The 26,034-nt window shown below is 44.9% G+C and overlaps 1 protein-coding gene across 5 annotated transcripts; it reads right to left on the bottom strand.

Annotated features, from left to right (window-relative positions):
* Positions 1-695: 695 nt before the first annotated feature.
* On the bottom strand, positions 696-24,711 carry Ddb1 (damage specific DNA binding protein 1). 5 transcript variants are annotated; one of them, XM_051146145.1, is made up of 28 exons: positions 24,487-24,710; positions 23,273-23,421; positions 22,385-22,501; positions 21,871-22,092; positions 20,522-20,557; positions 19,533-19,647; positions 18,592-18,689; positions 18,040-18,198; positions 17,176-17,259; positions 16,327-16,443; positions 15,710-15,812; positions 11,857-11,932; positions 11,653-11,761; positions 9,449-9,627; positions 9,183-9,346; positions 8,998-9,105; positions 8,677-8,884; positions 7,702-7,797; positions 7,498-7,609; positions 6,283-6,406; positions 5,783-5,947; positions 5,281-5,375; positions 3,921-4,091; positions 3,436-3,545; positions 3,023-3,192; positions 2,812-2,914; positions 1,641-1,764; positions 696-1,169 (listed from the first exon to the last, which is right to left on the bottom strand). In XM_051146145.1, the coding sequence occupies exons 1-28, from the start codon at positions 24,545-24,547 to the stop codon at positions 1,086-1,088; spliced, it is 3,459 nt and encodes a 1,152-aa protein (XP_051002102.1). In that variant the 5' UTR covers positions 24,548-24,710; the 3' UTR covers positions 696-1,085. The 5 variants fall into 5 exon arrangements, with proteins under 5 accessions (XP_051002102.1, XP_051002104.1, XP_051002099.1 ...); XM_051146147.1 differs by lacking the exon at positions 20,522-20,557 and having other exon boundaries at positions 697-1,169; XM_051146142.1 differs by lacking the exons at positions 696-1,169; positions 1,641-1,764 and having other exon boundaries at positions 2,655-2,914; positions 21,871-22,107; positions 24,487-24,711.
* Between the last annotated feature and the right edge of the window lie 1,323 nt (positions 24,712-26,034).

The raw sequence follows: 26,034 nt of genomic DNA, 5'->3' as shown, positions 1-26,034 counted from the left end.
TAGTAACAGGAAGCAGGGAACTACTGGGTGGGAAAAGAATAGTACTTGAGGCTGGCTGTGAATTATACAAACTAGCTGTACACTGCAAAAAGAAAAGGTAGCCCAAGTGGCCTCAGGACTGCCTTCTTGTCAGCAGAAACAATCAAAATTACTGCTGTGCTTCTAGAATTTCACTCTATCATCTCTGGAATCCCACTCAAACCAGTCATGAACAAAGGAGGGGTACTGTCTACTATCCAAGAAGCAAGACCTGTGATTGTAGCTACCACAGAAGATGCCACTTAAGTCTGCAGCCAATGTGGAGTGTACAAGTGGTGCTGGACAGCTGGACAGGAGAAAAGCAGAATCAGACACATTCTTCTTAGATTCTACTTTATTTGGTAAAATTCAGAAACCAACAACCAATTCACAGCCCCCTACCTCCTTCTCTGTGAAGAAAGGAGTTCCCCGAGACAAAAGGGCTGTGGCTTGGGAATTGTCCACCATCCCAGGTTTCCACTCAGGCAGCCCATGGCCTGACAGGCCTCCAGGCTGATGTTCTCAGAGGCAAGAGAAGAAAGTAAAAGGAAGCTCTCACTTCAAGACAATGAAACCCTTTCAACCCTCTTCCCCCTAACTCGACCTCCCCACACCCACAACCTACATAAGACAGTAGAGGACAAAGCATGAGTATGTGAAAACACACACACACACACAGACAGACACACACACACACACACACACACACACACACACACACACACACACACACACACACACACACACACACACGCTGCTTCTTGGCTAAAGAGTGGCAAAAGTCCTCCCCGGAAGGAACCAATTAGTAACACCATTCAAGGCTTGGTGATCCAAGGTGATGGCTGGTAAAAATCCAGGGAGAAAATATTCCACTTTCAGCCCATTCCTAGGACTCTAGTGAACTGGTTTTAGTTATAAAAAGCCCTGTTTCCACACATGTCAGCTGTGGCTCTAGGGGCAAGCGGCTCAGGGAAGCCTCCCATGCCAAGAATAGAGGATGGGTAAGGGAGGGGAGGTCAGGAGGGCAGTGCCTTTAGGGAGGGTCAGGAAAGAGCTCCTGCCCTTGGCTAATGGATCCGAGTTAGCTCCTCCACAACTTTGATGAGGTCATCTGCAGTCGCCTCCCTCTTCATACCACTGCCGTCATCATACTGAAACGAGACAAGAAGGGCCATGTAGACAAGAAGGCACTCTCATTCCAGCAGGCTGAGATGCCCACTGGGCACCACTGCTGCAGTAAGGAAAAGGGTCTCACCAAAAATGTGGCCCTAGCCCTACCCTGCCCTGATCCTTACCCTGCCCACTGAGGTGTCCTGAACTCCAGTATTAGGAAAGCTTACTTGCCATAGGAACCTAACTCCACCTTCTACCTTCTGGTCTTGCCAGAGAGCCCAGGCCTCTTGCAAAAGTAAAGAGATTAACTTGGAAAGAGTTCCCAACACAGAGGTATCCTAGAAGTACCCACAAGCCTCAACCACACCACCTTTCCCTTAGATTCCTCTTTAGGTGATGAGCACTATGGTGGCCCACGGACCCCATGAATTCTAGGAGAAAAACCTGGAGCCATCAGTCTCCAGGAACGGCACATGTTTAAAGGCCGGGCATGAACATAGCAAACTCACCTGCAGGTTTGCCACAACTTCCTGCATCTTGGGGCGACTGATATCTAGGAAACTTTCAATCAGGTCACCATCGATGAAACCTGTGGCTGGTTCTGTCTTTCGTTCAGTGTGAAAGGATCTCCAGGTGGACAGGTGAGTTAAGGAACAGCTTATCTGTAAACAGCCTGCTTCCACTCACCCCCCCTGAGCAAGAGGGGACAGAAGCAAACTAGGAAACAATCTCTGTTTCTACTAAAGCTCATACTACTTTTGGGCAGTTTGGGAATTGAAGAAATGCAGAATTATTGCTTAACTCAATGATTACCAATTAGGGTAATGTTTAAACAGTTACGGTAAAGCCCGGACAAATATGGAAGGACTCATAAAGCGCTCCAGATGAATTTAATGTCCTATCACCCATCCAAGTTTACCCTCAAGAGCCCTGAACAAACTAATGCTCAGGGAAAACAGCAGGCTACCCAAAGTCCTGCAAGTGAGCAAAACAACCAGACAGGACGTTCCTGGGCCAGTCACTTAGGCAGGAGGTTTTCCATGTCTTCTCTGGGAGAACTTGAACAGCTCCTGTACAGGAACAGAATCTAGCGTCCCTGGATGGCTCATCCTTTAGGGGTTTTTTTGTTTTTGTCTTTTTTGAGACAGGGTTTCTCTGTGTAGCCTTGGCTGTCCTAGGCTGGCCTCGAACTCACAGCGATCCTCCTGCCTCTGGCTCCCGAGTGCTGGGATTAAAGGCATGCCTGAAGACTTTTACACACAAAAACTTCCAAGACAGGCTGAGGAAACAACTTAGTCAGTGAGGTGCTTGCTAGGACCTCAGTTTGACCTCGACACCCATGTAACAATCAGAACATGGGGAATGTGCTTATAATTCCAGCACTGGGGAGGCAAAGACAGGAGGACCACTGGGTTTACTCTACTGGCTAACCAGTTTAGCCTACACAGTGGGCTCCAGGTTCCAATAAAAAATAATGTCTCAAAAAGCATGGCTGACACCTCCTGAGGAATGATACCTAAGACTGACCTCTGCCCTCCTTATGCACACACACATAAATACCTGAAGTTAAAAATAAAAAACCAGCCCTGTTCTGTACAAAAGCCTAGTAAAGCATTTCCAGAAACAGCATGTGCTAGTATGAGCTTCCCAGCAGGCAGGTGCTCTGGGAAGGAAGGATATAAGGAGTGCTCAATCTTGCCCACACTTTTGATGACCTTATTGAGTCGGTTCTGCATGTCCAACAGGAGGTTATACCAGCTCTCTGACAGTGAGGTCACCAGCCCTGAAGAAGAAAGGGGACAGTGAGTTGAGCTACAGAGCACTTCAGACTGAAGACAAGCCAGGGGTGAGTTTTGCTGCAGCTGAGCATGTCCTACAGGAGTGACCTTACCTATCATGCCGTTGACTGTGCCAAAGAGCACCGAACCCTGTGTAGGGGTAGAAGTCTCGCCCAGATTCTGCATAACTAGGGAGCCATGGCAGAACACATTGACAAACTCGCCCAGATGGAAGAGACCAACCTCCTGCAGATGCTGCCGCTCCTCATCAGTGGTGGCAGCACTGAAAGACATGAGATGTCACTTTCTGAACCCATCTCCCTAAGGAGGCCTCAACACTGGACCACATTTGACAAGATACCATGTGCTAAGTATCCTGGGAAGACCATCTGGAGGTCTGAGTCTTACAAAGAAAATTCTACTCATCAAGGGGCACATTTAAGCCCCATACATGACCCAACATGAGTACTCAACTCCACAGACCCAAAGGCCCACCCTTAGCCATGTTCCTGCAAAGACCACTCACCTGTCCTTCTGACACACAAACAAGTTAAAGGCATTTTCAGCTCCCAGAAAATTATCATCATCCAAGATCTCCACTGCACTCATCCAGTTGGGATTAAAGTCTCGAGCAATCTGAAAGTAGACAAGGAACAAGTATAGTCTGCATTGCACCTGGAACCCAGTTCTGAGATTCATCAAGCTTTCTGTCAGAAGCCAAAGCCCTACCTGCAGAAGATACAGCCACTATACTATACTGTGTACAGTAACAGCCACCGTAGAGATTACCTCTCAGTGCCACCCACCCACCCTAAAGCTAGTCAACAGAGGCTATGTGGTTGTAAACTCCCAGAGATGGAGCCTATTTGATTTCAAGACGGGCAAGGTGATAGGGGAATCTCTAAAAACCTTAACGGACACTGAACGTGGCTCAGGGAGGTCCCTCCCCATTGGGCTTGATTATCTATTCTTTGTCACTCAACACTGTATGCTACAAGTCTGCAGTATTACCTCTTCGAAGTTTCCTTCCATAGGCTTGTAGGCAAGCAGCAGCACTGAGCGCATGAGGTCGCCCACCAGGATGAAGTCGCCCTTGGTCTTCAGGTAAAGGGCCATGATGTTGTTGTAGTGATTACACTCAGTGCGGAGCTCCTTTTCTGTGGTCCACTCATAAAGCCTCACCTGGAAAGGCACAGTGTGTGAGGCGGGGGTGGAGTGGAGGCCGGGGGCGCTAGCCTTTGGGAATGACTGTACCCCATTCAATCCTCCACTCCCTACAGAGCAGGGTGGGTTGGAAAATGGTCTATATGGTATTAGAGTGAACAGTTATTTCAGTATTACATACTGCTGAAATAGGAAAATAAAGTAAGTGTATAAAATCAGGAATAGAAATTAAAAAAAAAAAAAAAAGGAATCCAAGTAAAGGGAACAACAGTGTAAATGTAACACTATATACCATCTTCTTGGCCAGGCGTGGTGGCACACGCCTTTAATCCTAGCACTTGGGAGGCAGAAGCAGGCAGATCGTTGTGAGTTCAAAGCAAGAGAGCCTGGGATAGCCATGGCTATCACACAGAGAAACCCTGTCTCAAAAAACAAAAAACAAACACCTGTCTTCTTATAGGTAAGGTCTGGTAAATAAGCTGAAGAAATAGCCCTAAAGAGAAAAATCCATCTACAGAATTTCCTAATTGGAAAGGGAAAAAACTTACCTATCTACAAACTGCCTTTTTCTGAACCGTTCTCAAACTATTCACTCCTGAAATTTTTTTGTATGAATCCAATGAGCAAAATAGTGGACCCAACAAAACCACTGGTTTTCCATAAGTAGTATTCAGCATGGCCCAGGCTCCACAGGACAGACTTAGCTTATCTGAACTGACAGCCCTTCCTAGCAGATCCTTCAGGGCCCAGATAATCCCACCAGAGCTTCTGCACGTCTACAGACTCCTTGGCAGAATGTATTAAGGCACAATCTCTTAAGAGCTTTGCCTCCCACATTTGCACTCTTAAGAATCTTTAGGAAGGCTGGGCATGGTGGCACAAGCCTTTGATCCCAGCACTCAGGAAGCAGAGGCAGGTGTATCTCTGTGAGTCCAAGTCCAGCCTACTCTACATAGTGAGTTCCAGGACAGCCTAAGCTACATAAAGACCCTGTCTTTGTTTATAGGTAATCAAATCCAAAACCAAACCAAAACCATGGAGGTTACCATCTAAAGGCCAGTTCAACTTCACTTCCCAATTTCCAGCTTACAGTCCATGCTCTACTCCCACTACTCTGTTGTCGCTAAAGCATACCTGAAACCTGGAGCAGCATTAAGGCAGAGACATTCTACAGACAAAAGTACCTGACCATATGCCATGGCCTCACCGTGCTATTGATGCTGGCAAGCAGCTTCCCATTGAACTCCACCATAGAGTACACAGCTCCTTTCACTTCCTTTTCAGCCACGGTCTGTAGTTTTCCTAGGGGAGAGAAGGGGAGATGCTCTTGAGACTTTTTTTATAAACCCACATTTTACCTAGTCAAGTGCATACGCTGGTTGCCTCACAAGCAGCCCCCAAACCTCTCACTTGAGAAACCAAGAGAGACTGGGAGGAACAGAGAGACAGTAAACTGCAGTCAAGATGTAATGTTTGAGAGAAGAATAAAGTTTTTTTTTTAAAAAAAAGAAAAAAGCACAGAGCGACAGCATATACTGAGATGAAGCACCGCTTAAAAGCACAAGTCCTAAGGCAATGGGAGCGTCTCTAGTAGGTACCAAGGTCTGCCTCCCACTCCAAGTCATTTTGTTTAGGATCTGAGATCTGAAGAGGCTACCCACTTTCCCAGGATTTCACACCCCTCAAAATCCAGAAGACTGTCTACTCACCATCGGAATACTGGAAGACCACAATCCGACCCTGCTTGGGCTCTGCCTCTTCAGGATATACCATGGCTGTGCCCACAATGAAGTATGTGTTGGGGTCTTTACCCAACTTGCAGGAGACCAGGCTGAGGGCATATTCATTTTGCAGAAACTGATGGGCATGAAGCACTAGAAGAGGAAAGAGGAGACTGACTAACGATACTTGCTGCTTCTCCCCTCCACAATCACACGCTTCTATGAGGCTGTGGCTTAGGTAGTTTAAGAACATGAGCCACTTGCTGCCCCTGACTCTTCAGACTGTCCATCCACACCAGCCTGTGCCAATGAGAGGATGCACAATGCTCCTGCTTTACTGCAACTAATAGGTGTCAGTGGTGTTTTCTCTGCCCTACCCACAACCTTGCTTTTCCTCTTAGGAGAGCTTACCACCCTGTCAGGTTCCAGAACACTCTGAACCCCAGTAAAGAGGATGGAGGTGAAAGGACAGAAAAGCTTGTCTGCACCTTCAAAGGTGTGCTGGTCAATGATGAGGAGGTTGTGCACCTCCACCTCTTCTCCAAAGGAGGTCTCGTGAGGAGCAGTACTGCTGGAGAACAGCTTGCTGGAGCTGACGCTGCTGGACAGGGCCTGCCGACAGAGAAAAGGCATGCCATTCCTCTTAAAGCAGAACAGGGACTGGAGGTGCACAAGGCTGGGTGTCAAGAAGAAAGCTGATGCTGGCAAAGCAACAGAACCTGATGAATAGTATTTCAGAGAATATGTTGGGACAAAGAGCCAGGTCACACATGCAAATGACCCGTTGGCCCAAAATCAAAGTCATGGAAGACAATACAATAGCAATGCTGCCAGTCAATCAAACAAAACTAAAAAGAGGAACTCAAGCAACCTATGTGGTAACAGACTCCACCAGCAACAGAAGAGTCACTTCAAATAAAAACGGAGTGAAGAGGCTAAAGAGGTGACGCAGTGGTTCAGAGCACTGCTGTTCTCACAGAGGACCTAGCACCACATGGGGGCTCATAAGCACCTACAACTCCAGTTCCAGGGGGCCTGACATCTTCTTCTGGCCTTCTCAGCGGCCAGGCACACACCCTATGGTCAGGCAAACACCCATACATATAATTAGAGTGAAGACCTCTGTTCTCTAGATTAAGGGAGGCAATGTGTACAGATGGAAGAAAATGATCCACCCCTATTTCCACGGATTTAATTATGTAATTCTTATTATAATCCTTGGTTCACACAAAAAGAAAACTTCAAGGCTAGTTTTGCTGAACTAAGGTCACATGATTAACAATAAACCTCAAAACCAATTCTACTGAGTTTCAAAATTGTTGGTTATATCACTCTGCCCTTAACTACACACACTGTACAGAGCATTCAAGCTGATAAAAAGAAATTGCTGAGGTTGCTAATGTCATCAAGTAATAGCTGCCAGCTTTGGGATGAGGACTGCTTTAAGCTGTGTTTGTGGCGCTGGGAATGGGAGGCAGCGTCTATACCACGGAGTCAGGCATTCTGCCACTGAGCTACATGTTCATCTGTCTATGTAAAGTTTTACTGCACCCCAGTTGAACACACTGCCTTTGAGGCTACAATGACAAAAGGGGATAGTTGGGACAGAGTCCATATACCCTGCAAAGCAAGATTATTTCCTGTATCATCCTTTGAAAAAAGCTTGCCTATCCTTACCGCCACCCTTAGTCCACTGTGCCCACCTGGGTGCTGGCGCTAGGCCTCAAAGCAGTTGTGCCTCCACTAGTATCTTGGACTTCAATGCGGCTGGAAAGGACCCCAAAGCACTGAGACACTTCCTGGTAGCAGATCTTCCTGCAGAACAAGTTTGGAACAACAGTGTCACTCAGAAAAGTCTGAGGCAATGTCACCCAGCTCCCTCAGCAACTTCCCTGATCAGCACGCACCTGGGAGATTCGTAGAGTGGAACTGTGCGAATATGGAGTTTCTGGATCTCATCGATGGTGCCAATGGTGAGGGTGCTGTTATTGGCCAATGCCAGACTGGAAAGAAGAGTTGCAATTTTAGAGTGACTTAAAAAGGAAGGATTCTCCTGACAGAATTTACAACAGCTTGCTTGCTCCAAAGCAGGGCTTTAACCCTGACTCATGCCGAAATTCATTTGGGAAGACCTAATTCTGAGGTCTGGGTCCACCAATGAGACAGATATATATAACTGGTCGTCTGGGTAGGACTAACAGTTTTTGCCAAGGTGCAGCCAAAGTTGAGAATCCCAACTCTGGTAGGAAAGAAAATCTCATACACCAAGGGCTTGCTGGCTGGCCCAACCCCTCAGTATTTTTAGCAATGCATTTCTGTCAAGTACCTTCCACTAGAGCTGCTGAGGGGAACTACGGGAGTACATAGCAATCAATAAATTTGGGGTTCTCAATTAAAATGCCAGATGTGGTGGCAAACACCTTTAATCTCAGCATTCAGGAGATAGAGGCAGGTGGATCTCTCTCTGAGTTCCCTCCCAGCCGAGGACACAGAGTCAAACCTTTTCACACCCCACGTTCTGGGGGGAGGGGGGGGGGAGAAGACCCTATCTAAACTTACCCAATCATTTGAGTCAACTGAAAAATTCTCGAAATATACAGATTCTACAGCCTATTAACCCCAGAATCTGAGGATTCAAAAATCCTATACCATTCTTTTCAGAATATATATATTCTGAATATATATATTCAGGTATATATATATAGCCTTGCAAATGCTTCTAGATGTTTCTAAAACCCCTGTCCCACATTTCACAGTAACTTACTGACTTTGACACTGGGGTAAAATCTAGTCCAGGGTTGGTGGGTGGGTTGAGGAGGTTGAGAGAAGCAACATGATGACCTCAGTCAGTAACTCCTACTTAAGAAAGAAAACAGACTCACCTATCAGGATACCCATCTGAGTTGAGAGGACACATATAGTTCACCTCCTTGAGGTTGACATTGGAGAAGACCAACTTGTGGTTGCTGCTATAGATGACAGTGGGCCGGTCAGAGCAAGCAAAAACGTTGGTGGTAGAAAGAGAACGGAATGTCCTCAACACCGTGGGCTGGGTGCCCAAAGTCACCTTTTTACGGTCACTCAGTAAGCCTGCAGAAAGTATGGCATGAGAAGAAGGAAAACAGGACAATAGCTGCCAAAGAACACTGTGCCACCAACACCCCCTATTTCTGAAAGAACACTCACTCAAGTGTTTTCCTCACCTGTCTCGATGTTGAGCCCAAAGTAGAAAAGAGCCCCATCTCCCAAGGCACAAAGGAGGTAGTGGCTACTCTCAAAAGTGGTCATCAGGATAGATCGAGGAATGATCTCTGTTGGAAAGAAGGATTTTAGATTCTTCTTCCACACCCTGACTGGGATCCTATCCCAAAGTATCAATAGCACATACCTCCACCCAGCATCTCCTTGTGCAGTAGTTCAAAGGATGGGAGCTTCAAGATACGGGCAGAGATGTCTGTCCAGAGGCCAATTGCACAAAGTGGGGACAGGCCATTGGTGTCCCCTAATGGGGTGATATCCAAGCAAGCTACTTCATGTTCCATCTCTGTGTGGCTGAACAAAGAGAAATGAATATGGCAGGAGAAGGAATTCAGGGACCAAAGATGCCCCAAAGGACAGAGAGGATACTAAGAAGACATAAAGACACTCATGTACCTGATTTGCCGGAGCTCCTGAGGATGGATCTGAAGATAGTATAGTGCCCTTCCCACAGCAACAACCACCTGGCTGCTGTTGCAAGAGGCCACACTGATGTTCTTGCCCTGAGGCTCCTTCCACTCACTGACCAAAGCTTTGGGCTCTTGAGAGACCAACCTCACAGATGCTGAAGTGATCTAGAGAGAGAGAGGAAAAAAAGGTATCTCTAAGCATCTGCAAGGATCTTTTTTTTTTTTTTCAAAGTGCAAAGGGGGTCAGCGCTGCCCCTCAGTTAGGATACTAATAAACTACAATTCTTCTACCATACAGTCAAGCCACTGGTTCCAGGACCCTCAAGGATACCAAAATCTACAGATGCCCAAATCCCTCACATAATCGAACAGCATTTATACATAACCTACAGATACCTTTATATATGGAGCTGAGGATTAAACCCAGGGCCACTGAACTATGTCCCCAGAACTCTAGGTTACTTTGTAAGACCTAAGACAATGTAAATGCTACATAAGTAGCTGCTATACTACATTGCTTAAGAATTATGATACCATTACCCCTAAATTTGTGTGTTTGGTAGAAACACAATTCAGTTGTTTTTGTTCAATCCATAGTTAAGTACATGGATATGACTCATGAACATGGAAAACCAAATCCATGTACTTTTCCCCAAGTCTCTCAAAACTATAATAGACATCGCTTTTACTGAAGGAAATGGGCCTAAAGCTACTTAATATACTTATATGCGGTGTGTGTGTGTGTGTGTGTGTGTGTGTGTGTGTGTGTGTGTGTGTGTATACACTTCAGAAGCTTGCTGGGGCAATGGCAACTGCTACCCTTAGAAAGATACCAATAGGTTCAGATGCAAGGACCACTAGGCTCACAGTTTTTCTTAACCCTAAAATCAGTCTCTAATATATACATGCTTTTTACTGGACATGAGTCATTAAAATTATTTAAAGTTCCTTCTCAATGGCTGTAAAGCTATACTATATAATATTTGTTGTGATGCTTGGATCTTGTGAATGCTTAAGCACACTTTCTACCAGTGAGCTAAACCCTAATCCCTAAAATGTTCGATAAATTTATTTTACTACTGAAACAAAAAGCAGAGTGACATTACTATTATTAATTCATCTTATCCATTATAACTAGAAATGAAAGCTTTTGTGATAGGTGAGTTGGTGTATCTTCACACCAATATTCAGATAACACCAACAAAACAAGCACTCATACCTGGGCTCCTCTCACATCTGGCACACAATCCTACAGAACTTCTACTCTGGATTTTTACTCATCAACTACTGCCAGCTATACTGGCTACAGGAAGACCAGTGGGTAAAGATAAATTATTTAATACTAAGGTAGTCAAATATCCTGATCACCACTGGGAAGACCCTGGAGAATGGCAGAGAGGGAGAGTACAAAATTTGGAAGGGCATCGGATCACCCCAAACTTAAAAAGATGGATGAGTGTTGGGAAGGTGCCATGCAAATTCTCATTGAAAACAAGGTCATTTGCCTCCTTCTGAAGACCTATGTGAAGCAAGGACCAGCACAGAGCAAGTGCTTTGCACAATTATTAAATGCAAATGCATGCCATTAGTCATATGGGTGTTAACAAATGACTAAATTGTTTTTGTCATTCGTTGTGTTTTGCTATTTCCCAAATTCTTTTCAAATATTCTTATGTAGGGCGTGATGGCACATGCCTTGAATCCCAGAACTTGAGGGTCAGAGGCCTGTTTGGTCTACATAGTGAGTTCCAGGATAGCCAGTGCTATGAAGAGACTCTGTCTCAAACAAACAAACAAACAAACTCAAATTTGTTTTGTGTCTAGTGTTACAATCAAGGGAGAAAACAGTGTCTCAAAAGACATGATATAGGACCCGTGTGTGATGACGCACACCTTTAATCCCAGCACTCAGGAGGCAGAGGCAGATGGATAGATGTGAGTTCGAGGCCAGCCTGGTCTACAAAGTGAGCCCAGGACAGCCAAGGCTATACAGAGAAACCCTGTCTCGAAAAAAAAAAAAGGTTACCTCTGCATAACAAGAATTCAGGTATTTTTTAGGGTTTGTTTTTTTTTTTCCACCTACATTGTTTTTTGTTTCATAAAAATGGATTCATTTAAAAACTAGTAGCAGCCTCCCTGCATTCTGGGTCAAATCAAAGTCATAGTCATTTGTGCCCTCTAACCCTTTACCTGGATAAGCTGCTGATGAGCCACATTGCCACAGAAAAAGGTCTGCTGATCATCCACAAAGCCCATCAGTTCCGTTTCTTCCACTTCCTCTCCATTTAGCATGAGAACTCTGCAACAAAAGCATAGGCTCCGGTCAGCCTGGGACCAGCATCCCAACCTTGCACCTTCATCCCATAAGAGCAGCAGCACCAGATCCTCCCTTACCTTGTCTGGCCCACAAAAGACAGTACCAGCGTGTCATCAGTCTCCCGACTTGGGTCCGATCGCAGTGGCCATAAACCTGGAACAAGGAGTAAAACATGAGGAAATACACCATGGACCAGTACCCAAGAGGAATGTTCTTTCTATGTCATAGAAGGGCAGAAATCCTTGAATCATAGTCCTGAGTTGAATCCCTTCTATTCCCTCTTAGTATTTAGACTCTGAAAAGTCAGATTTTTAAAACTGTTTGAAACTAATGTTTTCTATTTTCACTTTAATTCTAGATGTATTATTTTCATTAATCAAACTTAAAATTTGAAGGCTGGGCGTGGTGGCGCACACCTTTGATCCCAGCACTTGGGAGGCAGAGGCAGGTGGATTGCTTAGAGTTCAAGGACAACCTGGTCTACAAAGTGAGTCCAGGATGGCCAAGGCTACACAGAGAAACCCTGTCTTGAAAAACCAAAAACCAAAACCAAAACCAAAAAAACAACAACAACAACACAAAACAAACAAAACAAAAAAAAGAACAAAACAAAAAAAAAACCCTCAAAGTTTGAATTTCAGGCTGTGAAATAAAGCACAATGGTAGAACATTTACCTATAACATGAAGTCCCAGTTAAATCCCTAGCACCAATATTTTTCAAGCATCCATGAAGTCTCTCACCTTATACCTCTTCTGACCTATCCCCCAAATTAGTAATCAGCATACTAATGTTTTTATTAGGGAACTAGGACTTGTATTACCAGCAAACACAAATCTGAAATTGCTTATCATTCATTCAGTGTGCTACACCTTGCCTTTTAACTTAGCAGCGCATGCTACAGTTCTATCAAGACTGCAATTGGGCAGATGTATCAGTAAGGAGTAAGTTTGCATTTCCCTCACTTTATGCACATGAAGGTCATGGAGAAGCTGTGGGAGAATCACAAAAGCCAGCTTGGTGATAACAGTCTCTAAGGAGTGTGCGAGCATGTTTACTTCCTACTGCTGTTTCTTTTGGGAAGAGCTTGGGCAAGCCAGGGACAAGGTGTCACTGTGGAGCCCAGGCTGACCTCACTCTCTCCATCCTTATGCCACATCTAGCTCATTTACTTTTGATTTATAGATGTCTCTTATTGTAAATGAAGCCTATTAGCCATCTTCTGCCAATCTGGGGACAAGAATTTGATGTTCTTTTTTGGAGGAATGTTTTATATTGGGGAGACAGAGTTTCTAAGATAAACTATTTTATCTAGATTGTCATTTCTAACTTAGCAAATGATCTTTTTGTTTTGCTCCTAAGCAAATCTTAAATGTTTCCCAGAGCTGAATGTAACAATCTTTTGCTTCTGTATTTGCTGCACATGCACATTTGCAGCACATGAGTATGTAGAGGCCAGAGGTCCTCAATGGGTGCCTTCCTCAGTCACCTCCAGCCTATCTTCTCGAAACAGGATCCTTCAAGACTGGGGATAGGAGTAGAATATTTGCCTAATAGTATAGGTGAAGCCCAAACTTCACTATTTAAAAAAAAAAAAAAAAAAAAAAAAAACTAAAAATGATCTTCCCACTCCAAAATTATAAAGAAATTTGTAAACTTTTCCTAGTTCTTTATATAATAGACTCAAACTTATCTTTCCTATATGGCTGCAATCATGCCAGTCCGATCTACTTAAGTCTCAATGATGTCACACTTAATTGGAATACCACCACTAAGAACACATTTTCATGTGGAACTGTGTCTGTTTCTAGACCTCTGAATCCCAGTAAGACTGTTTATCCATGCACCAACTGAAGCATTTTAATTTTAATGGTTTTTCTGTTGCCCAGATGGGCTCTGATAACCCAAGGTAAAGCAGCTGGAGGCCTTCATACCATAGATGCATACCATTTTTTGCTGTACCAAGGGTCAAAGCTAGGGCCTCATCCATGCTAGCAAATATTCTACTACTGAGCTGCATCCACCCTCAACTCCCACTTCACTATCCCCCCCCCCCCCCCCCCCCCCCCAACGAGGTTTCTGTGTAGCTCTAGCTGTCCTGGACTCACTCTGTGTAGACCAGGCTGGCCTCCAACTCAGAGATCTGCCTGCCTCTAACTGCTGGGATTAAAGGTGCGCCACCACTTCCTGGCTCCAACTACACTTTCAACTGAGGCTTAGGAGCATGTTTCAGTGTATGGGAGGATTGGCCTCTCTTCACTGGTCTTTTAAAAGGTTTTCCTCACTACGCTTTCTTTTTCCTACTATTTCTTTTTTAAAGATTTACTATGTATACAGTGTTCTGCCTGCATGTACACCTGCATTCCAGAAGATGACACCAGATCTCATTATAGATGGTTATGAGCTACCATGTGGTTGCTGGGAATTGAACTCAGGCCCTTTGGAAGAGCAGTCAGTGCTCTTAACCTCTGAGCCATCTCTTCAGCCCCTATTCTTTCCTCTTCTATGTGGACTAATTTAAATCAACAAAGAAAAAAAGCTATATGTATCTTTATTGTGAGGCACTAAAGAAAACATAAGTCAAAAGAACGTTTCTATAATTTTTATTTATAGGCTTGACATATCTTTATTTGATTATTTTTTGAGCATATGTGTTTATGTAGTTAACGAGAATGCACGTGCATATGTGCATATGAAGTTGACATTCATTTTTTTGTCTGTTTGTTTTTTGAGAACAAGGTTTCTCTGTGTAGCCTTGGCTGTCCTGGACTCAACTCTGTACAGCAGGCTGGTCTCAAACTCAAAGCAATCCACCTGCCTCTGCATCCCTGATGCTGGGACTAAAGATGTAGGTGCACCACCAGGCCCAGCTGATACTGTTATCTTTCCTAATAGCTCACCAGCCAATTTACAGAGGCAGCCTCTTGCTAAACCTGCAGCTAGCCAATTCCAGCTATTCTAACTAGCCAGTTTGCTCTGGGAATCCTGACTCTGTCTCCTGTCACACCCACCTTTTTACATAGGTCCTGGGGATCTGAACCCTGGTCCTCACACACACATACAAGTGCTTTATCCACTGAGCCATCTCTCCAGCCCTTTGATCAATCTAAATCTACTTTTTGACCCTTTAGGGGTATTTTAAAGTTCTTGTAATAGGCTTCACATGTCCTTGGGTTTGGGGAGGTTTTGCTTTTGGGGGAGTGGGGGAGTATTTTGTTATTGTTAAGTCCCTCTTTTTCTCAACTCTACTTCTAATTAACTGTGCTCACATAAAAGCTGTTTTTTTTTTTTCAGCATGTTCTTATAGCCTGCTTAACACATTTGAGCTGTCTATAGTGTTTCAGTTGATTCTTAAATTTTGTAGTTAAATGTTCATTTTCTCTCAAATCCACATAGTCTGTTTAAGAGCTTTTCTAAAGCTGTGCTTCCTGTACACAGCTCTGAGCTGGTTTTTTCTGTATGATCATCTTTCCTTCCTAGCAAGTGAGGTTAGTTCACCCATACTGGCTGAGAAGTTCAATATCATCGTTACTCTCTCACACTTCTGAGATTTCTCTACACAGCCCTGGCTGTCCAGGAACTCTCTTTATAGAGCAGGTTGACCACAAATTCAGAGATCCATGCGCCTCTACCTCGAGTGCTGTAATTAAAGGCATGTATCACTATGCCCAACTTGTTTATATCTAAAAAATCTCACTATATAGCCTTTCCTTTTTCCATCAGTTCCCTTACATTTAGTGCCTGCTTCTACATTCCTCTACGCTAGTATCCAGCTTTATCAATATTTTAGTTTTCATTTTTAAACACACACTTCTATGCATGATCTGTCATGACTTTTCTTACTCATTTAATGTTTTCTTTTAGCTCTCACCAAAATGCCTTCACAACACTTAATGAAAGCAAAGGCCAAAGTTACTCAAACAAGAGCTACCTTTGATGCCTGGTAAGTCAATGCTGGCATGCTCATGGATTCCAATCCCGTTCCGGATGATCCGCAAGGAACCTTCCTTGAAAGCCCCAGAGCAAGTGACCAGCTGCAAGTAGAGAAAAGGTTTCTCAAGAACCCCTCAAGAGACTTCAGCAGTTATATCATGCCAGTCCTAAATCCCATGACCCTTACTGTGGAACCAGACTTGAGGCTGCAGACTTCGAGCCCCTCAAATTTATCAAGCAGATAAGATACCCTAGTCCAAAAAAACAAAAAACAAAAAACCCCAAAAATTTCCTATCACTCTTCCTTAGATGCTGGAACCTGGTTTACTAGAAAGAGTTGGAATCAGACAAACCTTGCTACTTACAAGGTGACTTTGGGCAAATTACTCCATCTTTCTCAGTCCTAAGTTTCCCCACTTCTGGGATGACCAAGAACAAGGTGCTCGTAAAATTACAGAAAACGTATATAGTGCCTGGCACACCCAGATAGGCACACAATTATCAAGATTAGTAAACAGGGTCTTATATATCTTCAGTGCATACTGCTCATTCCAGATAAGCAAGCAAAGACAGCTGAATAGGCATCAAGCATCTGTTCCCAGGACTCCCCCTTACCTGACCCTGTCCCTGCCTCTCCAGGTCCACCACACACATATCCACAATGGGTCCTAAATTGGTAAAGGTTTCCATGGCTACTACATAAGAGCCTTGTTCATTGCTGTCGACGTTGAGCTAAGAGGAAAGAATAGTATTAGTCCCAGAACATCCCTAATAGATCCACATTATCCAAAAGAAACTCTCCATCTTGCTAGATCTGTTCTTTGTAGCCCAAAAGATACTTCTAGGATGGGACTGCTGCCAACAGAACTTTCTCCACAAACCAAGCAGGAATTTTTTTTTTTTGGGGGGGGGGGTGTTCAACTTTATTTATTTATTTATTTAGTTAGTTAGTTAGTTTTTCTATGTTTAGCCTTGGCTGTCCTAGACTCACTGTGTATGCCAGGCTGGCCTTGAACTTACAGCGATCCACCTGCCTCTGTCTCTTGAGTGCTGGGATTATAGGCGTGCGCCACCACACACAGCCCAAGCAGCAAATCTGAACTGCATGGCGTCCCATGCAGAGATTAGAGAAGTAGTATATTTTTCAAAATTAATATGTTTAGGCTAGGTGTGTTGGTGCATGCCTTTAATCCCAGCCCTCAGGAGGCAGAGGCAGGGAGATCTCTGAGTTCGAGGCCGGCCTGGTCTACAGAGTGAGTTCCAGAGCAGCCAGGACTTCCTAGAGAAACCCTGTCTCAAAAACAACAACAAAAACCACAAGCATATAATTTAACAACTTAAATTGTTTAAAAGCACGTTCCTAAGGGGACTGGTCAAAGTTTTTCTATAACAGAAAGAAACAATCTATTATGTTAGACCATTACCCACTGGAGGGTGAAAGCCATGAAAAGGATGTTTTCTCACCTTTACGAGCTGGGAGTCTCCTAGGCGAGACCCAACAAATACAACACCATTATCAAGGTATGTTAGGCACTCTGCAATGGAGGTCTAGAAGAAAGTCAGCAGATTAGAGAAATTGGAATCATCCTTTAGGGTCACCAATATTGTCCTACTCAACCAAGTGATACCTGAGAGACTACTACCCCCACAATCCACAGTTCAATAAATGATTCTTCAGATCCGCAGAACACATTACTCACATGCCTGAACTTTGTGACTGTCTACTTCTCACAGCCTTCCACCCAGAAAAACCCACTGCTCATCTATTTTGTAGGTGCTAGTTACAAACAGTCACTTTAAGCCCAGCACCGCTAGTCTACACAAAACAATCAGAAACCTCTCAAAGCCACTGCTTAAGTATTAAGCTTTGCAAGAGGGATGGGAGAGAGGCTGAATGAGCAAGATACAATCACACGTGTAACGTTTAGTAAATGTAGTTTTTTAGTCTTTATCTTTAGCTACTTTGTTTGTGAGTTCCTCCCACGTTTTTCTGTTTCAGAGATACCTAGCAGCATGGAAAAAATTCTCCAGTAGCTAACTCATTCAAAAACCAACTTCCTGCCAGGAGGCGTTGATGCATGCATTTAATCCCAACACTCAGAAGGCAGATCTATGAGTTCAAGGCCAGCCTGGTATACAGAGTGAGTTCCAGGACAGCCAGGGCTACACAGAGAAACCCTGTCTCAAAAAACAGACAAAAACAACTTCCACAGTAGAACTGACAACTCCTTACTAGGTGTTGTGTATCCTAATTTCCAAAGTGGAAGACCACACATCTGGGTGTCTAAGAACCTGTAAGAATAAGACAGGAGCAGGGACAAGTCCTACCTCTCCAAGTAGTTCCACTCGGAGATCCTTGAGTGTGACAGTGCCATCCATCTGCTCCTCCTTCTCTAAAAGCAGCATGAAGAGCCGTCCTTCCATATCTCCAAGAAGGTATCGTGAGCCATTAGGATCCACCCGATTGTGGCACACAATAGTGCTTTGCTGTCAACCAGGAGGAAGCAGCCATTACAGTCAGGATCTTCCAAGGCCTTAGTATGCCTTCCAAACCCTGTTAGCCACAGCCTTATCCAATCTCAGCCATTTTATCCCCAAAGAAATTGGTCATATTATAAAACACGTAAAACAGAAAATAGGTAACCTTTATACTTTGAAGATAATTTTCTACAGATGCCAATCAATATACCTTAAATTTTACTCATATATTCTATGGAAAACAAAAACACATAGACCTGGAACAAAAGAACTGAAAATATAGCTCAGTATTATAGCTTTCAGGTACAGACATGTATAAGTCTCTTCTTGATAGAGAAAAAGAGCACAGAGGAGAACAAGGAAAAGATGGAAGGAAGAAAAAAATGTAAAATACTTGCTCACCTTGATGATAGGAGGGGCAATTGCTAGGTACTTGTCACCATTGTGATAGGTGATTGATTCCTGTCCAATGATGATGGCACCTCCAAAAGGCTCTGGGACTGCAGAAGAAAAACAGCACCATTTAAAGTACTTTGGATCCGCCAAGAGAGGCAGCAAAGACACATGGTAAAAAAAAAAAAAAAAAAAAAAATCTACTCTTGGTGCTTTGTAGTTCAGAAGGGTAGGGAGTCCTCTCAATGCTCTTCCATATGCACTCTCACCCCTGCCCTGTCTCTGCCCTACACTTCTGAATCTTTTCTAACAAAAGGCTTTTACTTGCTTCCTTGTCTCTACTCATGTTCCTTAGCTTGATTCCAGAGAGTCCCTACATCAAGGCCACCTTTAAAAAGAGTTAGGCCAGGCTGGGCGGTGGTGGCGCATGCCTTTAATCCCAGCACGTGGGAGGCAGAAGTAGGCAGATCACTGTGAATTCAAGGCCAGCCTGGTCTACAAAGTGAGCCCAAGATAGCCAGGGCTACACAGAAACCCTGTCTCGAAAAACCAAAGAAGGTTAATAGTTTTAGAACTTTAAAAACTTTCCTATTAGGTATGATGGACAACATGATATAAGGGGGAAAGAGTATAAAATGAGAGTGACAGGCTTGGATCATAGCAGAGGCTTAGCACTTATATGCAGGCATGGGCAAGCCCCACTGGCCTGTTTCCTCATCTGTGAAACCCATCTTCTCAATGTTTTATAGTCAGTGCATGCATCCCCACAGCAAAGTTATATTTTTGGGGGAAGGAATAAAAACAGAAAAATCTGAAAGTCAGAAATGAAAAAGCCATTTAGAAAGGAGACTAAGGAGAGGTAAAACCACACAAGCACTGAAATGAGGACAAAGAGGAGGAAAGGAACCAAATCAGACACGAGGAACATAACTTCTCCCAAGCCCACCAACCTGCGATCACCATTGAAGCTTCAGCTTCGACATTCTCCTGTTTCCAAGGGCCCTTGTTGAACTCCTTCTCTCGAAGAGACACCTCATAAGTTTTCACATGCCGCCCCTGAGGATCCTTGGGTGGAAAATGTGCAATGATTAGTTAAGGTGACCCACACTGCAGGGAACCTGTAAGGGACAAGCCACCACCACCACCACCCACGATTTGATAATCCTGTCATACCAACTTTCCTGTCCTTATCTGTCAGGATACTGACAGTCACCTGCTGAGCCTGTAATTAATTTCTAAGTAGACTACAGGGTCTAAGGTGTTCTGTTTCTAATAATTCAAGCAACCAGCAAAGTTTAAATAGAAAACTGAACCTGCCACACTGGAACACGCAGCTGAGAAATACACCACGTATGCTCTTTACTTGCCCTCAAAGAATTTACCAATTAACTAAAGAGGAAACAACACTGAAGCTAAATCTAAGAGATTAAAAAGAATTGTTTTAACAATTCCGCCCCCTTTCCTTTTCTGTGTGTATATGGGGAGTGTGCACATTCAACATACACATGTGTGCAAGTGCATGTGGAGGTTCAAGGCTGATGTTGGGAAACATCCTCAATTGCTCTTTCACCGTAATCATTGAGACAGGGTCTCTCAGTCAAACCCAGAACATGTCTACATAGCTAGTCTTACTTCTGGGGAGCCCGTCTCTGCCTTCTAAGGTTGGGATTACAGGCAGGTCGCCACACCCACCAGTCCTTTAGGTGGGTTCTGATTTTCATGTTTACACAGCAAGCTCATTAACCACAGAGCCATCTACCCAGACCCTGTTTGACACAATTCTCAAGAGTATTCTGAAGAGGTGACCGCAGAGACAATAGAACTTATTGCTCCCTTAAAGGTAGTCAAAAATGCTTCAGTCCCGCCACTGTCAACTCCATCTTCCTCTCCTTTTTCTGAATCGTGACTCTTCCCCTCCTTTTATGGAATCATGACTCACATCAGTCTTGGGGCTGCCAAAGTCACCTTTAAGAGGCTAAAGAGCAGGGGAGAAAACGACATTCAGCCAACAGAAGATGGCTTCAATCAAGCTCAGACCAAAGTCTAAGAAATCATGGAAGGAATTTAATCACGTGTTTCAAGGCAAGAAGCACTTCTCAGCCACTGTGACAGTCCATGAAGTGCCTAGGGAGCAGCTTTCATACACAAGGTGCCTAATACTCATCAAATTCAATTGGTGGCACAATAGTCACTTGCAGTTGATAAAAACTTTCCATCAATGAGTAGGATAAGACCCATCTTCACAAAAAGTTCAAGTGAAGATGAATTTGGGCCTCTGAGATACAGAGAAATGACGAACATTCACAATTGGCAGCCCTGACCTAGGAACAGGCAGAGCCACAGACAGCCAGCCCCATGTAGTCAACATCATTGTTTTAATGACCTGATATTTACAAAACTGAAAAAAGGAAAGAAATTCAAAGTTTTTATTTCAATCCTGATAGCTAATAAATCATTCTCAACTAGTTTCAGCTTTGTTCAATCGAATGTTAACCAGTCTCAGGACTATAGCATTTATGGTGATACCAAAAAATTAACAAAAATAACACATACATTTCTATTACTCTGCACAGCTACATAAATGTTCTAGGCCCACATACTCTACCATTCTATGTGGAAATGGACCCATCATTTCCTTCTGTTATTTATTCAACCACAGGCAAGAACGTGACCACATGCAGCCTGGCCCTTTGTTAAAGGCTGAGATTTTACCAAGATGTTGGCATGTTAAGTCTGAATCTCTGTGCCCCACCCCCCACTTAACAAATCTGAACCAGAGAACAGCTGCCCAGGATCAGCTCTGCTAAAATTTTACGCACAGACTAAAATAGAAGTCAAGAGCCAGCAAGTAACCAGAAAGTGAGTGCTAGACAAAACATAAACTGCTTTTTCAAACTAAAGCACTACAGAGATTCTTTTTCTTGGCTTCTGAATCACTTCTCTACACATAAGTTTTTATAATCCTCTAGCATGCTGGTAGAGACTCAAACAAAAGATAAACTAGGTCACCCTATAAAATCCCCAAGGCCTACAACTGGAGTATAATCTCAGGATTAAAACCTGCCATAAACCTGAGAGCACTTGCCGCTCCCAAACAAATACTAGTATACCCCCAAAAAACAGGGGGCAGGGAATTGGACCCTTATTAACCGTTTTGTTCAAAATGTTTTAGAAAATAGTCAATACTTCTCCCTACTCCGTTACTAAATCCAGACAGACATTCCTTTGGCAAAAATCCCACACCCGTCACTCCAAACCAGTTTTTCCCTCTCCTTTCAGATCCTGTACCTGGTAGACAAAGCAAATGGTAGGTGCTTGACAACCATACAGGAACTTGACATCAATGACATGCAGTTCCTCTAGGCGGATGTTAAAGGCCTTGAGCTCCTTATTGTCTCGGTCTAGGGGGATGACCTTGAAAAGGCCATCGTAGAGTCGAAGCCCAATCATTCGGCACTCAGGGTCAATGATGCCAATGATGCCGGTCTCTGAGGGGCGACCAATACGGTCCTGAGGGATTAAAGACTGAAATTAGGGAACAGGCTCAATAATCAAAGAAGCAGAGGATACTGGATACAATGCTTTCCAGACCACCCAAAAGACCAGGGAGCCCAATCATCAGCACATCTGTTTTTCCCACTAGGGAATTATTTACTTTCCCTTGGACTATCAAAACAATTCAAGCTATGTGGGCTTTCTCCATTTCTGATTACACAAAATGATGCCCGGACAGTTAAACATTCATCACTGAATCATGACAGCCCTACCAGAAACCCTGACCAGCCTGAAGCAGCCGCCTCACCTGGACATTGCCGTGGGCTCTTGTAATGATGTCAATGCTTTCACCACTCTGCTTATACTCCAGGATGCAGGCATTGTACTTCGCAGTCAAGATGAACAGCAGGTCTTTGCTCTCCCCCTGGAATCCAACATCTTATCATCAAAAGAGGTTCTTTCAAAAACAAGAACAACCTGTTCAGCCGTTTAAACATCATTCTTTAAGAATGCTAAGCTTTTAAAGAACTTTTCAAATTCTCTCCCTACAGAGAAAATACTCAGCGGGCCAGATGTACTGAGCTCACACACACCCTGAGGGGATGTACAAAGGCCAGGTCTGAGGCTGGTAAACAGCTAGCCCTTGTCATCACAGTTCTCTCTCTCTGCTCTACAATCAAGGTCCTCTTAAACTCATCTCACTCTATTCAAGTTCTGAAAGAAGGCAATTTTTTCCCTTACCTAAGTATGTGGAGAGAAAAAAAAGTCTGTAATAGTTAACAATGAAAGCTACAATAGATCTGTAAAATAATGTTTTTGAAGCAATGTGGGAATTATTTAATTGTAATGGTGAAACTGTTACGATAACAGGATATGCCTGGTATTCTCCAAGCTCTGTGCAAATAAATCATTTCATCTTCATAGTAATCCTGGGAAATGGATGCTGCTACTTCCATTTGCAAATGGGGAAATCAAGGCCCTTTAAGTGAGAATGAATAAAGGATGAAGCTAAGACCAACACTACAGCCTACCCTCTGCGTAACATTCAAGCTCCTTCAAGTTCTCTCCCTAGTAACTCTCCTTACAGGAAACTTGTAAAAAGGCTGCCATCCCCAAAGAAGAGTTTCTCTACCCATCCCATATAAAACACACAATCAGGGTTCTTTCATTGCCCGTCCCAACCAGGAACACTTACCTTGGGCCTGAAAAGCTCCATGACTGCAATCTTGCCATACATGCCCACTTCTTTGACCGGTCGAAGACCCTCCGCAGTGACCACATAGATCTCTAGTCTTGTGTTTTTAGCAATCAACAGGTTTAGATCTTCCGCTGAAGTAAAGTGGCCTGAAAGGAGAGGACCTCTGACTTTTGAAGCTGGATAACGGGCCTTTCAGTTACCTATAAATAGGGCTACCTAAGTACCTTGCCTAACCAAAATTCAGATTTAAAAAAAAAAAAGTACTTACTGTAGACCGGGCAATAGCCTGTCCTTCAACAAACTATGACCACAAAAACTCTTCTGATGGCTTTCTTTTCTAAATTGCAACAGCAGACTGTAATAGAAGCTAATGGAGAAAGTGTTTCCCTGAGTTCCTACCCAAAGCTTCTAGAACTTTACCAGAAAGATAAAGTGCAGTTAAACACACACACACACAAGCTTTCCAGAGCTTTCTGTGTTGTCTACACACCCCTTTGCCTCCTGAGCAATCTAACCAAAACCACACAGCCCTCGGGCAGCTCTCTGAACAAGAAACTTTTGTTCTGAAATTGTGATTAGCATTACATAAATACACGAGTTTAAGGACTGAACATTTAGCTGAAATTTTGATTTCACGATGAATGCTCGGTGTAAACAGCCATGCACACAAACAAGGCGAAGCCCGCACCCCGTCTGGCCAACCAGCCCTTGTTCGCCAGCAGCGCCCTCCGAGTAAACAACAGCCCCAGGCAAAAGGGTGGGTCTGGAGAGGGCCTTTCACCCTCTTGAGGCCGGTGCGGACATTGCTCAAATTCCTCCACCACCTGGACACCCACCGGAAAATTCTGACCCCCCGAGTCCCCATCATCATCCCCCCTCTCCCCCTGAGCACATGGGGCCAATTTCGAGACCCAATCAACCATGCAACTATAAGTCATATTTCACCCTCTGTCCCTCCCGGGCCCGGGCCAGTCCTCAAGGCCGAGGAACCGTATGAGCAAAAGGGACCCTCAAGAGCAGCGTCCGCTGCCCAAAAGGCGCGAGATGGAACAGCTCCTTTAAAGGCCGCGAGCTAAGGGGGACGTTCCGAGGCTGCCAGCGCCTTCCATTCCCGGAGCCCAAGTTTTTTCCGCCTGCCGCCCCGGGGGCCGCCGGCCTCCCTAGGCCTGGGTTCCCTCCCTCGCCGGGGTCTCCGGCCGGGGCAGCCTCACCGGTCACACAGCCGTTCACTGCGGTAGGCTTCTGTGCCGTTACGACGTAGTTGTACGACATATTGAGGTCTTGGGCCGGGCCGTGGGGAGCCTAGAGCGACGACAGAGAGCTTGGCACGAGCGAAGAGACAGGGAACCCCGACCCTCACGCAGCCAACTCCGTGTTGCTGCCTCCGCCCCTGAGACACGTTGCAGGCCAGAGAGGCCAGGCGCGAAGGATCACGGGACGGCCTCACCTGGCCTCTTGGAGGACTTACGGAGCCCGAGGCGGCCAACCAAGCGAGGCCCCGCCCCCCGAGGCCCCGCCCTTTCCTTACCGCCAGACGCCGCAGTACCCGGATGAGAGCGAGAGTTCGGGTATGCAGACGGGGAGGGCCGCTACTTGTTGTCTGGATCGGTAGTTCAACAACAGCTACACCCTCAGAGACCTCCTCCTGGCTCTCCCTAGCCCCGATCCACGCCCCTTTCCTTCCTCAGACTCGGCCTCCTTCCCTCCCCCATAGCTCCAGGAAACCTCAGAGCTGTTTTCCCCATTTTTGGAACCGGAAGGGCTGCGAAGGACTAGAAAGGGGCAAGAGATGACAACCATCCGTGCGCATCCCAGACTAGAATCGTGCTTTTCTTTGCCTAACTCTTCCAGCTCTTCCAGATCCATCGAGCGCCCTCAACTTACCTTAGAACAGCCATCCCCCTCCTCACGCCTCACCTGGGGGGCCTGAATGCTCACCTCTTTTAATTTCTTCAGAAACCAAAGGGCTCTCACCTAAATCACTTGCCAGTACTGTTAGTGCCCCTACTGCGATACAAATCCTGAACGCAACACAACCGCTGAAATTTCGCAGCAAGAGCCTTAAACACCCAGGTGGGCCTGTGCAGTCAGCCTCGCAGTTCCAAGCCCCGGGCTTTATTGTATCAGACAGCTTCCACGCCCCCTCCCCCGCAAGGAAGCAAGGAGCCGCAGAAGCTAAGGCTTCAAGCATCTGCAGAATGCCAGAGAAGGCTAACTCCTTGTTTTACAGATGAGGCTGAGGCCTAAGGGGATCAGTTTAACCTAAAGTCTTCCCTAGTAAGTGAGACAGCAATGGGTGGGGCTCGGTCTAGGCCAAACAGCGCTGCTGAACCAGGTGGAACTGGAGTGATTTATACCTCAGGTTTTCCCAGCAGCTGGGCCTCTGCCTGCCTTTGGAGAACTGACTGAAGAGTAGGAAGGGACCTTAGGCTTTTTAGCAAGACTAGATGTGGGGCTCAAGTCCCGACTCTTACCAGTATGATCTCGGACAACGAATTAGAGTTTTCAGTCTTTATTCCAGAAGTGAAACGGGGGATCACAGCGCTGGCTCACTCCTAGTGTGGCCAACCAGCAAAGTGAAGATCTTTGTCCATTTTCTCCATTAATGATGCCCACTAAGATAGGAAGAGGTTACTCTGTAGGTAACCTTGCACCTTGGTTAGGATGTGGGTCATGCCGAGAGGCAACCCTGTGCCCAAATGAACTGACTTGTAGTCTGGCCAAGTGTGAGTGTGAACCTTGGTCTGCCCCACACCGCT

Source organism: Acomys russatus, chromosome 5, assembly GCF_903995435.1.
Source record: "Acomys russatus chromosome 5, mAcoRus1.1, whole genome shotgun sequence".
Classification (NCBI taxonomy): Eukaryota; Metazoa; Chordata; class Mammalia; order Rodentia; family Muridae; genus Acomys; species Acomys russatus.
Note: the sequence above shows the minus strand (reverse complement) of the source record. Positions and strands in the feature narration are given on the sequence as shown.